This window comes from Eretmochelys imbricata, chromosome 1, assembly GCF_965152235.1.
Source record: "Eretmochelys imbricata isolate rEreImb1 chromosome 1, rEreImb1.hap1, whole genome shotgun sequence".
Lineage (NCBI taxonomy): Eukaryota > Metazoa > Chordata > Testudines > Cheloniidae > Eretmochelys > Eretmochelys imbricata.
Window position 1 is genome coordinate 207685794 of NC_135572.1, and position 16971 is coordinate 207702764.

The window sequence follows — 16971 nt, forward strand, 5'->3', positions numbered from 1 at the left end:
CAGGGTTGTGAGTTCAATCCTTGAGGGGGCCATTTAGGGATCTGGGGCAAAAATTGGGGATTGGTCCTGCTTTAAGCAGGGGGTTGGACTAGATGACCTCCTGAGGTCCCTTCCAACCCTGATATTCTATGACTCTATGAATAGAGACTGGGAGTGGCTGGGTCATTACACATATTGACTCTATTTCCCCATGTTAAGTATCCTCACACCTTCTTGTCAACTGTCTAAATGGGCCATCTTGATCATCACTACAAAAGTTTTTTTCCTCCTGCTGATAATAGCTCATCTTAATTAAATAGCCTCTTACAGTAATGTATTCCACCTTTTCACGTTCTCGGTATGGGTGTATATATCCTCTTACTATATGTTCCATTCTATGCATCCGATGAAGTGGGCTGTAGCCCACGAAAGCTTATGCTCAAATAAATGTGTTAGTCTCTAAAGTGCCACAAGTACTCCTGTTCTTTTTGCAGATACAGACTAACACAGCTACTCTGAAACCAGACTAAAAAGTGTAACTTTGAATAATCTAACCTAAAACTCAATAGCATTTGAAAATGCTACACAGTTAACATCTCAAAAAGATCTGAGGACCAGTCAGACTGTACTGATACTAAATCCATTAGGATGGACTTTAAATCCTAGATAATTGATGATGCTATGACTGTCATTGGTCCCAACAATAAAAAAAAAAGCCAAGAAACCCTGGATCTTCCTCAATACCTTACCCGTCACTAAAGAGCATTGCACAGTTCATTTGAGAGGTCATATGGTCATATATCATAAAGCTAAATAGCACTCATAATAAAGCAATACATGCTGATCACAAAGCTTTTATAAAAAGAAAAGGAGTACTTGTGGCACCTTAGAGACTAACCAATTTATTTGAGCATAAGCTTTCGTGAGCTACAGCTCACTTCATCGGATGCATACTGTGGAAACTGCAGAAGACATTATATACACAGAGACCATGAAACAATACCTCCTCCCACCCCACTCTCCTGCTGGTAATAGCTTATCTAAAGTGATAACTCTCCTTACAATGTGTATGATGGCCCAACTTGATTATAATACACATTGTAAGGAGAGTGATCACTTTAGGTAAGCTATTACCAGCAGGAGAGTGGGGTGGGAGGAGGTATTGTTTCATGGTCTCTGTGTATATAATGTCTTCTGCAGTTTCCACAGTATGCATCCGATGAAGTGAGCTGTAGCTCACGAAAGCTTATGCTCAAATAAATTGGTTAGTCTCTAAGGTGCCACAGGTACTCCTTTTCTTTTTGCGAATACAGACTAACACAGCTGTTACTCTGAAAGCTTTTATGGAAGCCAAAGCCACTGTACTTAATAAAACTTCTAATAGGAGGCTGCACCTCCTTGTATAAACACTTCCGTGAGCTCACTGACGAGAAAGGTCATTCAGCCGGTACAGTCTACTCCAGTTCTGGTCAGCTAATCAAGGCAGAAGCAGAGTGTATGGCATGCTGAAGTGAACATTTCATCCACCTCCTAAATGCACCCCCAATTTCTTTGGATCCTGATATTAAGGCCACTGCCAAGATGACCTATTCCACACAAAATGATCCTGGCAAATTAACTATCAACAAAGTCCAAAGTACTCTAATGAAGCTTAAGGAAAATAAGACAGCAGGAATTTGTGGAATTCCTGCAGAACCATTGAAAAGCGTAGGACAAGCTATTCATTTGTGGCTGCAGATGCTGTTCAATATCATCTGAAGAACAGACTCAGTCCCATCCCACTGGCAAAAAGGCATTATTTTATAGCTTTGGAAATCTAAAGACAGCAAACAAGACTGCTGCAACATCATAGCATTACTCATCTACCTGTTCCCGGGAAAGTTTTCCTTCTGTCTTGGTCATCTGAGCCACTGATATCTTAAGGCGCAAGAGAAGACCACGATATGATGGCTTCACTCCCAGCCATTCCACAATGGAGCAATTCTTCATAGTGCGCCAGCTTATTGAGAAGGCATGAGAACTGAAATGCTCCGTTCACATTGCATTGTGGACCATAATGCACAATCAACCACGTTTGATTCTGCTGTCAGCGAATCACTTTGACTGATCTTGAAACTCGCAGGCCTTCCTGACAAACTCTGGAGAACGTTTCATCTTCTATATGCCTCCTCAAGCTAAGTTCTTGTAAATAGGAAAAGAATCATCTTCCAAATTAGATTGGGCATTTGACAAGGATGCGTTGCAACTCCAGAACTCTTCAATACCATCATAGACTATGTGCTTAACCAGACACTAAGTCAATATATATGCCTTGATAAGAACCTCTGTCAAGGTTCCTTCCCCACTTCTGAACTCTAGGGTACAGATGTGGGGACCCGCATGAAAGACCCCCTAAGCTTATTTCTACCAGCTTAGGTTAAAACTTCCCCAAGGCACAAAGTCTTTGCCCTTGGATTAGGTAAAACACTGCCACCACCAAGTGTTTTAGACAAAACATGGAAAGGACCACTTGGAGTTCCTATTTCCCCAAAATATCTCCCCAAGCCCTTATACCCCCTTTCCTGGGGAGGCCTGAGAACAAACAAGATTAGCACAAACCCCTTGGATTTTAAGACCCAAAAAACCCAATCAGATTCTTAAAAATCAGAACTTTATTAGAAGAACAAAAATAGATAAGAGAACAACTCTAAGATCAGAATGGAAGATAATCTTACAGGCAGTCAGATTAAAAACCTAGAGGATCCCTCTAAAAAAGGCACAAAAACAGGAATACACATTTCCTCCAGCACAGTGAATTTACAAGCCAAAAAACAAAGAAAACCTAACACATTTTCTAGCTAGATTACTTACTAACTTTACAGGAGTTGGAGAGCTTGCATCCTTGATCTGTTCCCGGCAAAAGTATCACACAGACAGACAGAGACAAAAAACTTTCCCCCCCCTCCAGATTTGAAAGTATCTTATCTCCTCATTGGTCATTTTGGGTCAGGTGCCAGCAAGGTTACCTTAGCTTCTTAACCCTTTACAGGTGAAAGGATTTTGCCTCTTGCCAGGAGGGATTTTATAGCACTGTATACAGAAAGGTGGTTACCCTTCCCTTTATATTTATGACAACCTTCTTGACATCTATTTTGCTGATGATGTAGCACTAGTTACTGAATCAATAGATGAACCAACTGTGGAAAGCTCAGTGGCAAAAGTCAGCCTGAAAATTGTTTGGAGTGGCAACTGGAAGAATTTTTGTTTTAATTTCAAACATGCTGCAGACTCTAGCCTCTTAGTGGATAACGACCCCGTCAAGACGGTCAGTGATTTCACTTGCCTCACTTCTCTTGTTGATAACAGGGGCATCACTGAGAAAATGTGAAGCCTGCACTGCAAAAGTGCTGTTCATAATGGGGTGCCTCCTTAAGAACATCTTTCATAAACCAAACATCCTGATAAGTAAACCAACAAAGCTGAGGATATAGAATGCTACTGTGGTCAGTATTCTGACCTCTTGGACTGAAACATGACCTCTCACTGCCAAGATTGAAAACCCGGACACCGTTCAGATGAAGCATCACCGAATGATTGAGAACATCAAGTAGTATGAATTCAAGTCAAATGAAGAGATCTGTTTTCTAACTAAACAGGTCTTGCTCTCTCAAAACTGTCACCCAATGTTCTTTAAGGTAGCATGGTCATCTACTCTGAATGCCTACCATATTTCCTGAACGAATCACCTCCAACTTTGACCCAATGAAAGCAGGATGGAAAAGACCCCCAGAAAACCTGAAACATGATGGCTGAACAGCGTCAACAGATACCCGTCCCTCACAGACATCCTACCCTGTGCCAGATTTGGCTCAGGACAGATCATCATAGAGGTGCATAACATGTTCAGTGACCACTACATTGTCCAATCAAAAGCATGAGAATTTAATTTAATTTAAATAAAAAAATCCAATTTAAATTAAAATAATCCGATTTTATTTTTAAGTCATCAATTTTTATTCACCCTGAATTGAACGCTTTTCAAAACATTTCCCCTTGAGGAGTCACCTGAACAAAATAAAAAAGCAAGAGATCCTTGCATCCAAGATGCTGTGTGCTGTGCATTCTCTTCTCCTTCACCTGTACAACTAAAGCTGCTACAGAGACAAACAAGGAACTTACCAAATAGAGAATATGCAGGTCATTCTCCAGGACAAAACCCTTCATAGCTCTCTGGAGGTCAGCAAAGATTCCCAGGGCCTCAGTTGGTGACAGAGAAGAGGAAAGAGTAGCAGTGCCAAGATGTGTTGGACGATAGACTTCTGCTGTAAGAGAAACAGGCATTTAATGTTACACAAAAGCTAATACTTCATTTTCAATTTGGAAAGCGCTTTATAAATATTAATCAACCCTCTTGGGGGAAGAGTATTTCTCCATTTTACAGATGGGAAACTAACGCTGGAAGTCTAAATGCCTCACCCAAGGCTAGTTAGCCTCAGAGCTGGGATCAAAACTCAGGCTCTCAATCCTGTGCTCCAACTGAATGAGAGACAATTATAAATCAAATAAAAAACCTGATGTAAATCCCACTGTGACACTCTATACCTTGGTGGAGCACCATGTAACCCCCATACTCCTTATTTACATATAATTGTGATTTTGTATATAAATCAGGCCATGTGAGGTATCAGGAGAAAGAACAATGACTTTTGGCAGATCGTAACCTATCTAAATATGTATATCATTAGCGCATAAGAAGTTAAAAAAGATTGTGTTGTATGGTTGTCAGTAAAACATGTTGTAAGTTGGGGAATCAGCCAGATATTAGCTCCCCAGAGACAACAGCAAGGAAAGTAACCAATGCCCAGGCATGTGTCAAACAACCATCAACAGCCATTGTTCAACAAGGGAGCTACAATGCAATGACTCATTTGCACAAGGCCACACCAGGAGAATTGCTCAACCTTTCCTGGGGACTCAGCAATGCCCACCAGACATGCCTGGACTCATGTTCTCCAAGCACATGGGACTATGGGTACAAAAAAAGAACACAATGGCCCTATGCTTGGCCTTTTCTCCTTCCCCCACCTATGCTGCAAGCAACAAGGACGCTCAGAAGACTCCAACAGAGGAGACTGACCCAGGTTTCAAGGGTGAAACCTGTGTACTATGCACTGCAATATCCAGTGGGCGAGGAAAACTGCTCAATCTAGATGTTGCCCAGTCTAATAGCACTGAAAGTTTAGACTGCATGCTTATATTTTATTTTATTTTGGTAACTAACTCTGACTCTTTGTCTACCACTTATAATGAAGGCTAAGATTTTGTCACTGTCATTTTTAGTAAAAGTCACAGACAGGTCACGGGAAACAAACAAAAATTCACAGAGCCCATGACCTGTGCATGACTTTTACTAAAATAACCATACAAGCCACATGACACAGGTGAATGGCCCCGGCTGCAGACCCCTGTGGAAGCTGCGGGGCAGGGGCGCACGGCCCCGGTTGCAGCCCCTGGTGGAAGCCGCGGGGCAGGGGCGCACGGCCCCGGTTGCAGCCCTTGGTGGAAGCCGCGGGGCAGGGGCGCACGGCCCCGGTTGCAGCCCCTGGTGGAAGCCGCGGGGCAGGGGCGCACGGCCCCGGTTGCAGCCCCTGGTGGAAGCCGCGGGGCAGGGGCGCACGGCCCCGGTTGCAGCCCCTGGTGGAAGCCGCGGGGCAGGGGCGCACGGCCCCGGTTGCAGCCCCTGGTGGAAGCCGCGGGGCAGGGGCGCACGGCCCCGGTTGCAGCCCCTGGTGGAAGCCGCGGGGCAGGGGCGCACGGCCCCGGTTGCAGCCCCTGGTGGAAGCCGCGGGGCAGGGGCGCACGGCCCCGGTTGCAGCCCCTGGTGGAAGCCGCGGGGCAGGGGCGCACGGCCCCGGTTGCAGCCCCTGGTGGAAGCCACGGGGCAGGAGCGCACGGCCCCGGTTGCAGCCCCTGGTGGAAGCCACGGGGCAGGAGCGCACGGCCCCGGTTGCAGCCCCTGGTGGAAGCCACGGGGCAGGAGCGCACGGCCCCGGTTGCAGCCCCTGGTGGAAGCCACGGGGCAGGAGCGCACGGCCCCGGTTGCAACCCTCAACACGGGGTGGAGGCGCACGGCCCCGGCTGCAGCCACCAGCTGAAGCTGTAGGACAGGGGAGCACAGTCCCGTCTGCAGCCCCCAACGGAAGGGGGAGCATGCCCCCACTTCAGCCCCTGGCAGGGGCCACAGGGCGGGGGCAAACGGCCCAGTTACAACCACCACTGCGGGGCAGGGGCATGCAGTCCCATCTTCCGCTCCTTCCCTCCCCCACAGAAACCCCAGGGCAGGGGCACGCGACCACTGCTTCAGCCCCCGACACAGGGCAGAGGCGCATGGCTCCAGTTGCAGCCCACATCATGGGGCAGGTACGCAGTGTACGGCCCCAGCTGCACATGGCCCAGGTTGCAGCCCCTGATGCGGGGCAGGGGAGCATAGACCTGGCTCCAGCCGCAGCCTCAGCTCCAGCCGCAGCTGTTGACAGCTGAACCCCAAGAAGTCATGGAGGTCCAGTAAAATCACGCAATCCATGACTGCTGTGACCTCTGTGATTAAATCGTAGCCTTACTTATAATCATTTAAAATCCATCTTTTATAGTCGAAAACTTGTTTAAGTGTTTATCTTTACCAATGAGTTTACCTGAAGCGTTTGGTATATCTTTCATGGGGTGAAAGCTTAACATATCAAAATCCGAATGCAAATGTCCCACATGTGCTAGGGATCTGGGCTGGGAATTTTCATTCCACACAAGGCACATCTTTTAAAAGCAGAACGCTTCACTGGAATCACCATGCTGGATCTCAGACACCAACAGGAATGAGATTTCCTATCTTTAACGTAACAAAACATTCAACTTAACTATCCTAAATAGAAAGTGTCCCAAACTAAATGTCTCGTGAAACAGAACAAGAGGAAATGTCAGGACCAATTTTGCTGGCAAAAGAAAAGGAACTAAGATTAAAGAATCCAAAACATAAGGGTCCATGGTCAGTGTTCACATACCCCATAAAGGCCACACTGCTTTGTAGTTCCAGGACTTGTAAGCTAGAACTCATGAGCCTTAGTGGGGACCTGCAGAGGCCACTCCATGAAGAACTGTTTTTTCTTAAACACATACCAAAAATAAATTAATGAAAAAATTGAATTCATGGCATCCTATTCAAATGCCAATATCTGCTAAAGCTTTTTTGGTTAAATTCCAGAAGGCTAATTATAAATTTACACTTAGCTCTTGAAGTTCTGCCCAGCAAAAAATCTCTAGATTACAGACACTTTTACCTTTCACTCGGTTGCCAGAGTCTAAAATCTGGATGAACTCATTCTCTAGCAGCCATCTCACACAAGCCTCAACAGCTCCATTCTGAGCTTTGTCTTCATCTCGCTCACTTTCCTGCTTGCTGTCTTTCAGACTGGCAGCAAGGAGTGTGCAGGAAGCATAGGTCCGCACATCATCTGGAGTGCTGCCCACTCCACCCACTATGATCTGTTAAATAAAATTCCACGATCATCATTGTTGCAAAAGAGTAACATAGAATTTAAGAAATGAAAAATTAATGGATTGATCTATAATGGATCCAAAGAAAAAGTTTGGTGTGACAGGAATGTAGGGTAAAACAGTTGCAAACGCCTACTACCACTGAGGAGAACTGTGAAGATGGTTTCTCTTTATTTTGCAAAGAGGATAAGATGCTTTTGACTCTGCCTACTGTATCAGATTGCTCACTGCAGGAGAAAGTGAATTAGTAACCCCATTTAAAGAACATCCTAACATTTTGGAGGCAGTAATGCACACCGTAGCATTTCAGGGTAAGGAGATTAAAACTAGACTCACTACTTAGACACCACTGAGAGAGTCTAAGAAAAGGGTAAAACATGATTCATTAAGTTTCGGATACAGAACAACCAAACCAGGGAGCAAGATTCTCCCTAGTGCTGTTCATCCTATTGAAGTTTTGCGTTTTGTATGTTTTTTTAAACACATGTAAATATCGTATCCCATTACCGTTTTCCTAGTTTGTAGAGGTTTTTGTATTATGCTTTTATTGTATAGTATATATTATCCTCTTTCTTCATGAGTTACTACCTCAGCGCTGGAGGTAAGGGGAGATTTAGTAACAAAAACATTCTGTAGAGAATTCCATTTGTTTTTAAAAGTAAAAAACTAACTACCAACAAAAGGGGAGAGATTTTGGAGAGCTGCATTTTAAAAAGAAGTTCATTTAATTAGAGATCTCTATACTCTGTACGCCTCTCATAGCTAATAAAAATACAGAATCTGGGGCATATCTGACCAGTCTCCAGATACTAACATAGTTTCTGGAGAAGAGATTATATGTAAAACAGTTAAGAAAGGAACTGGATTACAAAAATGTTTAAAGCCTGAAAATCAGCTTTGTAAAAATGGACAGATCTATTCTCTAGATGTTAGAGTCAGATCAATTCACATAAGTGGCAAAAAATAGTCCTGCAGAACGAGTACAGATAAGAGAGATCGAGCAGGATTCTATTTCTCGTACATTAACAGAATTGTTTACTAAGCTCCAATCAATCACATCTGTAGAAAAGGGGTGCATAACTTAGGGCCTAAATTAGTCTACAGAATCTTTAGTATTAATGATATTGTACAAGAACGACCTAGTTTGACTCTCAAGCTACGTTGACACTACAAGTTAGGGGTGTGATTTCCCTGCTTGGGTACACATACTCGTGCTAGCTCTTATTGAGCTAGCATGAGTATAAATAGCAGAATAGCCATGGTAGCACAGGTAGCAGAAGCAGAGGCACAGCTGAGCTATGCCAAGTATATACCCACTGCATGGATCAGGCATGCCTCTGCAACCCATGCTGCCATGGCTATGCTACTATTTATACCAGTGCTAGCTTGATGAGAGCTAGCGTGAGCATATGTACACAAGCAGGGGAATCACACCCCTAGCTTATAGTGTAGCTGTTGCCTCAGATCTCCATTTAAATATGCAATGCTAGCAGAAATACCTTTATCCACCTATAACCTGGGCACATTTAATATGGAGTCATACTGAGACACAAAGATGGAATCCCAAAATGCAATTTTCAGAGTCACCACCTCTCTGAATTAACAACAATCGCAGCTGCAACTTTATATTGCAGCTGCAAGTATAGACTGAAATGGATCTGTATTACTTTCATGTGAAGCTGTCTGGGTTGAAGTAATGGGGAAGGAGAAGAAGAATAGGTGTGAAGTAGGTTTAGCAGTCTCACATAAGCAGTCATCCTAAACTTATGTGGAGTAACACAGCAAACTAAGTTCTAGTCCCTTTCCATGTGTCCTGTACCTCCAGGATCGCTCGTATCATGCTAGAGGTAACCTCTTCCCCTTCTCCTCTGAGCAAACAGCTGTGGACAGGCTTGAGTGATCCCTGAAGCAGAGCAATGCCTTTCAATCTCTCAGAGGACTTGCACACTAGAATGCTCTCACCTATGAGAAAAATAAAGATGAAGTGATCAAAAAAAGCAAGCTACATTTTCAATTAAGACATAATTTGAAGAGTTTTGAAATGATTTATTTATCAATTCATGCAGGAAACATCATTTAACACCATTACACAGATCATGAGTAAGAAATTTCAATATACTGCAGGTAACATTCCTCCTAGATATCTGGGCCATTTTGCTGTAATATCTACAAAGTTCAGTGAGGACACATTATCAGAGAGTGCCTTGAGAACACTTTGGGTGATATTGGCCAAAAAGCCAAGCAATTTTATATTTGTACAATCCTTAACGCAATGCTGCGGAACGGCTCCACAGGTGCATGACAGTTAACAGATGGCATATGCTGTCCAATTAACAGACACTGCACTCACTAGACCCAATACTAGGGAAGATTCAGGACAGAGAAAGCCTTGGCTTGTTCTGAAGTCAACTAGTTCCACACTAGGCAGAAGAGTCCATTTTTTCTCTTCTCTGTTGTCGGATGAAATGACTGTCACAAACCCAGAGAGAAAACAGAAGTGAAATGTGACAGACTGGGCAGCTCTGATGATAAAACTACACAGCACTTGAATGACACCTATCTCGAATACAGTCTGTCAGCAACGCTTCACAACATACTGAAAATATATTTATTATTAACATCCTGATATCTTTACAGATTCTAAGACAGCAGCCTTAAGAGACTGACTTAGTAACCATTTGTTCTCCAAACTTAAAGTTTCCCCTTTACAGTTGAAACAATATAAAGTACTTAAGTCATTAACATATCAGCTAATATTAATTTAATCTCTGATATTCATATACCTATGAAATTCCAAGGGAGGCAGGGAAAGTCATATAAAGGTCCCAAAGTTGTGAACCAAAACTACTGTCCACTGACATATTTATATAATCATATTATCTATGATGATAAAGTGAACCACAGGGGGAAAAAAGTCATGGAAAAGGACACACATTCCCTCATTGGGAAGTTATTAAACGTTTAGAGCCAACATCTCCGGATAGCTGCTAAACAATTCCAACAAGGAGGTTTAGTCAGATGACAACATATTCCTTTCAAACACAGAACTAACTAATCTGCTAATCATCTGAGATTAGATAGATTCTTCTAGTGCTTTGGCCATTGAGGAACAATCCTGCATTGAAGAGAAGAAAACTGGATGATCCAACAAGTTCTGTCCATCTCTAACCTCTAGTTCAGTATGTAGTTCTGTAACTAATCCATTCACCACCCTGCACACCTCCACCCAGAACCGGAAAAAAGTGAAACATAGCCAATTTCGTAGTTTCTGCTCCTCAGTACTAAACAGTCCTGCTCACTTCTCCCATGTAAAGAGAGAGACAATTTTGACAAATAGAGAAGAATTAGGAATAATCCAATTTAGAAACATTAAGAAGTTTAATTCTACTCAGACCAAATGAAAAAACTCAAGTCCCCAGATACTTCAATATTCCAGTATTTGGAGGTCTTGACAGTAACAATTAGTCTCTGTTCCTGTTTTGTCAACCAAATATCTTTTCTTTCTTTTTATTCTTAAAAATCTTAAATTGTAATTTTTATATTTTTTTACTATTTATTTAGGAAGTTTTAACAAGTTTACATATCCTCGTCATATCGTCATCTGTGATCCCTCGAGGTTGAGGATGATCTCTTTCACAGGTGTTTATTTTTTATCAGTCCTTTGGTGACTGAGGAATCTGATACTTGAGCCACAGGCTCACTAGCAGACATTGCAGGTGGTGTTGGATGTCAGGGTTGGGCCACAATCGCTGCGTCTCAGTTGTCTGTCTTTTCTTTTCTGGTGTTTTTCTGTGACCAGGGCAAGGCAATTTTCCTCAAAAATGGACGTTCCCTCTCTGACAAGCCTTTGCCAGTTATCCCTGTACTAAACTACTGTCTCCCAGTGTGTGGTGTTGATGCCACATCTCTTGATGTTTGTTTATCTTGAGGACTTCTTTAAAACGTTTCTTTTGTCCTCCCGTTTCCTTTCTCCTTTGGTGAGTTGGGCGTACCGCAACTGTTTTGGTAAGTGTACATCAGGCATGCACACACAGTGCCCGCTCCACCTCAGCTGGTGCTGGATAATCAGGGCCTCAACACTGAAGATGTTGGCCTCTGTAAGGACACTGGCATTAGTGTGGCAATCCTCCCACTTTTATGTTGAGGATCTTCCGAACAAAGTTCTGGTGTTGATGTTACAGGTTTTTCAGGTGTTTTCTATAGGTCACCCAAGTCTCACAGCCGTAGAGGAGAGTTGGGATTACCACCGCTTTATAAACTAAAAGTCGAGTGTGTGTTCTGATGTTGTGATTGTTGAACATCTGCAAGACAGTCTGCCAAAGGCAAGGCTGGTGCAGAGAATACCATGCTGAATCTCGACGCCTATGCCTGCCCTCTGTGACAGATGGCTGCCAAGATAGGCAAAGTAGTCTATATTTTCCAGTTCTTCTTTGTCAGTGTAGATCTTCCTTGCTGGGTCTGATGATTGACCGGTAGCTGGCTGGTGGTGAACTTTTGTTTTGCTGGTGTTCAGATTGGCCTTAGGCTTTTGTAAGCTTCAGAGAAACAATTAAGGGCTGTTTGTAGATCCTCCTTTGAGTGTGCAACTACAGCACAATTATGTGCGTACTGGAGTTCAGTTATTGTTGTCGATATTACTTTAGTTCTGGCACGGAAACAAGAAAGATTGAAGAGATTGCCGTCAGTCTGATATTGGATGTCAATGCCCTGTGGCAGACGGTCTTGGGATAACATTTTCATAACTGCTAAGAAAATGGAGAAAAGGGTGAGTGCCAGTACACAACCTTGTTTTATACCAGTTCGAACGACAAAGGGCTGAGAGGTAGAGCCACTGCACAGAATGGAGGCAATTATCTGGTCGTGGAGGAATCTTACAATGGTGATAAATTTGCTTAGGCAGCCAAACTTTGAAATGATTTTCCACAGAGCCTCACAGTTGACAGAGTCAAAGGCTTCGGTCAGATCAATAGAGGCCATATACAGCTCCTGGTGTTGTTAACATTTTTCCTGGATCTGCTTGGTTAAAAAAATCATGTCTGTGGTGCCTCATGATGGTCTGAAACCACACTGGGACTCTGGAAGTACTTCTTCTGCAAGAGGGAGCAGGCAATTCAGTAAGATTCTAGCAAGACTCTTCCCAGCGATGGAAAGAAGGGAAATGCCTCATTAGTTGCCGTAGTTGACCTTGTCTCCCTTTTTGAAAATGGTGACAATGTTAATATTACATAAGTCAGCGGGGATTTCTTTGGTGCGCCAGATTTTGAGGAGCAGCAAATGAAGCTTGTTAGTCAGTGTTTGTCCCCCCACTTTCAGTACTTCAGCTGGTATGCCGTCAGAACCTTGTGCTTTATTGTTCTTTATTGATTTAACTGCTTTGCGGACCTCCTCAGGTGTTGCTGGGTTGGCAAGAGTTTCCCAAATTGGGTGCTGAGGGATGGAGTTGATGATGTCGTCAGTCAGAGTTGATTCTTGATGTAAAAGCTTTTGGTAGTGTTCCTTCCAGCACTCTTTGATGGATTCATTATCTTTAAAGAAGGGTACTACCATCTCTGGATCTCAGCAGCGAGAGGCCACATGAGCTTGGTCCATAAAGAGTCTTTGTCTCACAAAAACAATCTCTGCATATCATGTCTTTCAGCGAATGCTTGGATTTCTTTTGCTTTGTTCTCCCACCATTTGTTTTTGATTTCTCAGATCCTCCTTTGAACTTCAGCTTTGAGTTGATGGAAAGAGCTCTGCTTCTGACTGGATGATGAAAGGTTTTGCCAGTCACAGAAAGCTTTTCTCTTCCGGTCCAGAAGGGCTGTGATCTCTATGTTGTCGTCGTAAAACCAGTCCTGGCAGGTAGCAAGGCTGATAGATTCCTCACAAGCCTCATGGATGGCCTATTTTGGGGCTTCCAAGTCGTCTTCGACACACGCATTGTCATTTCCAGGTGTGCATATGGTCAGTTTTTCACTGAGGAGTGTTTGGAAGTTCTCTTAGTGCACTGAGGACTGAAATCTTGAGATGTTTTATTGCCATCTGTATGATTTGGATTGCTTTCTATGTTTTGGTACAATCCAGATAGACATGACTGATCTCACCAGGCAATTGTCAGCTCCTCTCACGACATGGGTGATTTGGACATCTCTTAGATCCTATTTTCTTATGACAGTCGAGGAGGTGCCATTGTTTTGAACAGGGGGTATTGCCAAGTTATTTTCTACTTGTTGCTGTCTGAAGATTGTGTTTGTGATCACAAGGTCGTGTTCTGCACATTTGCACTGATAATAGTAGCAAATGACTTATTGGCCAATTGGAGGCGCTCATTGATGCCGACAGGGAGCTCACTCAGGTGGTCGACTAGAAGGTTCTTGATTGCAAAGCCAACACCGTGTATTCACCTGTCGCTTGCTGGTTTTCTTTTCCAGAAGAAAGTGTAATTGCTGTCCTCTTCCCTCAAGTGGCCTTCACCTGCGCATCTTGTCTCACTGAGAGCAGCGATGTCGATGTGGTACCTCGAGAGGTCTTGGGCAACTATTGCTGTTCTGTGTTTGGGTCTTTCACTTTTTGATTCGTCTAGTAGAGTACGGACATTCCAGTGACAAGAAACATTTTTGTTTTTCGACCGCATTGGGAGTGATCCCTCTGGACACGGTTATCCTGTCAGGTATGGTGGGAAAGCCTTTGTGTGGGGCACCTTTTCTAGCCCCTTCCCCATACGGGGTAAACAGAGGGGATCCTAAAAAGGCCTACTCAGTCGTGACCGCGGCTGCCAATAATGCCCCCCATCTCAGTCCAGGGTCGCATGCCGACCATCTTGCGGTCAACTGCCTGCATGTGTGTCTGTGACTAGGGACTCCTGGTGATCACTTCACCTGTTCCTGTCACCACTCGTCCATCACCGCAGGACTTTTATGGATGGAGGTAGGGAAAAAGTTCTTCCTGTGAGAGAAGCCTGTGCATGAGTAATTTAATGTGGGAGAGCTGTTTCACATCAGCAGCCATACAAATCTTGTCGGAAGAGGCGCCTGTCTCCGGCAACAAGGAGGTCCAATACAACCGGGGATTTCTCCTCCGTTGCAGCCTTTGTCCACTTTTGCAGGCGTTGAGAAGTGATCTTGATTCATCCGCCTGCTCTGCCATTGAGGTCTTATGCTGGGTTGTGTTGGGCTGCACTTTGTTTGGTACCTCACCTTCAACCTTACCACCATGGGTGACCCTACCAGGAGTACAGGACTCCCAATGGCATCACTCTTAGGGTCTTAAGGATACACAAGCTTCTCCACCACGTCAAGGTGGCAGCCCAAAACCGAAAACTATCATTACAACAGTTAGCATTTGTTTAAAGAGACATTATATGGGAATAAAGTAATCTGATCTTTCTATTTAATAGGGTGTTACCACATTACAGAGTGAGCATCATTACAACATCGATGTCAGTTTTATTAAATTGAGTTAAATCTCAGTATACACATACTTAAACTAGGTATGTCTACCAAATGTTATTAAAAAAAATTGGACAGGTGTGGTGGGTATTATTTATTTTTTTGCTGGTGATGTACTTTCTCTGATGTAAAAGGTAACCAAATATCTAAGTAACTATCTGTCCTCTGTTTATTTTGCTGGGTACATAACTGGTGTGTTAATTCTTCCATAACCACAACCTCCCATATATTTTTGAACCATTCCGCCATTGTTTTGCTATTTATCTTTTTCCAATGAGATGCTAATAGCCAAGCAACTACTAGCAAATGAGAGATTCACTCATTTCCTTTTCAGTGACCATTTCCACTGGAAGCCCCAGAGGATCACCAAAGGATCATTTGATAATAAATATCTATTAATTTTTTTATATTTGGTTATGGACTGCATCCCAATACTCTAAGGACTAGACATGTCCACCATATATATATATATGCATACAATCTCCTCTTTCACCACAATTTCTCCAACATTTATCCCTATTCAACCTCTCTATATATTTTAACTGGTGTGAGGTACCACTGAAACAGTACCTCAAAGATTTGTTTTTTTATTGTGCTACAGGTGAAGGTTGTGGGTCATCTTTCTTAGATCAAACCTTACTTTTTGTTCCTTGTTTGTCAACCAAATTTCTAATCCATACTAGGAAGTTGTTGTTTTTGAAACTGGAATTGCTGTGGTAGAAAGAACAGCAGCTGGTATTTGCCATTATGTTTACACTTTCATCCAAAAGGCTTTATGGAATAGGCGGGGGGAGGTACATTTATAAACTCATAAACATATGTTCAGACTGCATACTGTGCAAGAGTAAACGCAGGTTCATGTCAGACCGGTAAAAAATAAATCACCTCCTCTCATACGGAAGAAAAAGGATCTTCAAAAGCCAAGCAACTTCATTTTATAGCAGGTTTGGTCAAAGTGTAACAAGCAGGCTACAAGAAATTCTACAATAGATCATGATACTTCCCTCTTCAACGTAGCGGTGTGGCCTACAGAAACTCTCAGTTCCAACATGCAATGCTGCCAGATTGCTCAAATCAAGATGGAATGTTACATTTCAAGACACGTAGCGTCTGCAAGCTGCAACCGTGCATTAAATATGAATGTAGCCATAAATCTAATTCAGTGGTTCTCAAACTGTGGGTCAGGACCCCAAAAAGTGGGCCATGACCCCATTTTAATGGGTTAGCCAGGGCTGGCTTAAGACTTGCTGGGCCCCAGGGCCAAAGCCGAAGCCTGAGCCCCGCTGCCTGGGGTCGAAGCCTTAGGGCTTCAGTCCTGGTGGCAGGGCTCAGGTTACATGTTCGGGCTTTGGCCCCAGCCCCACCCCACCCAGGGCGGCAGGGCTCAGGCGGGCTCAAGCTTTGCACCCCTTCCCCTCCTGGGGTCGTGTAGTAATTTTTGTTGTCAGAAGGGGGTCACAGTGCAATGAAGTTTGATAACCCCTGATCTAATCCATTTATGAAGAGAATGCAATGAACTTGCAGCAAGTAGCCAACACCACCCGCAGCAGGGCAGCCCTGTTTTATATTTATGTTGATCTTTACACTCTCCACATTATTTGTGCATTTGCAAAAAACCCAATTCCAGCCATAAAATAAACTTCCATTCTGAATAAAACTGACATTAACAAAGTTATTTGCCTTGCCATGCCGAAGGAGTTCTTGACTGATGCTAGCACAGCTCAAGATACCTTTTTTTCTGTGAACTGCCAGAGGGAAACACTCAATATTTTCCAGATTCACAAAACAAGTAGTTTACCTGGAGACAGGCTTATAAATCCAAGTTACTTGTCCAAGTGGAAGTTATTTGTTTGCCAGATTCTGAGTCTAGAACTTCAACATCACCTCTCAAATTTTAAGTCTGTAAAACTCCTTGCTAAACTAGCCATACCCCACACAATTAAAATAAATGATCAAAGTATTAGAGGTGATATGAAATTCAACAAAGAAAATAGACTGTGCCTCCAGTAACCTGACATGCAGACACCAAAATCAA

General features: G+C 43.4%; 1 protein-coding gene across 1 annotated transcript in view; it reads right to left on the bottom strand.

Annotated features, from left to right (window-relative positions):
• POLQ (DNA polymerase theta) overlaps positions 1-16971 on the bottom strand; it is a 124302-nt gene that overhangs the window by 78250 nt on the left and 29081 nt on the right. The window contains exons 10-12 of the mRNA XM_077807342.1: positions 9326-9468; positions 7290-7494; positions 4138-4280 (exon numbers count right to left, since the gene is read on the bottom strand). Of these exons, the coding sequence (XP_077663468.1) occupies positions 4138-4280; positions 7290-7494; positions 9326-9468 (491 nt within the window). The remainder of the gene's footprint in view (positions 1-4137; positions 4281-7289; positions 7495-9325; positions 9469-16971) is intronic.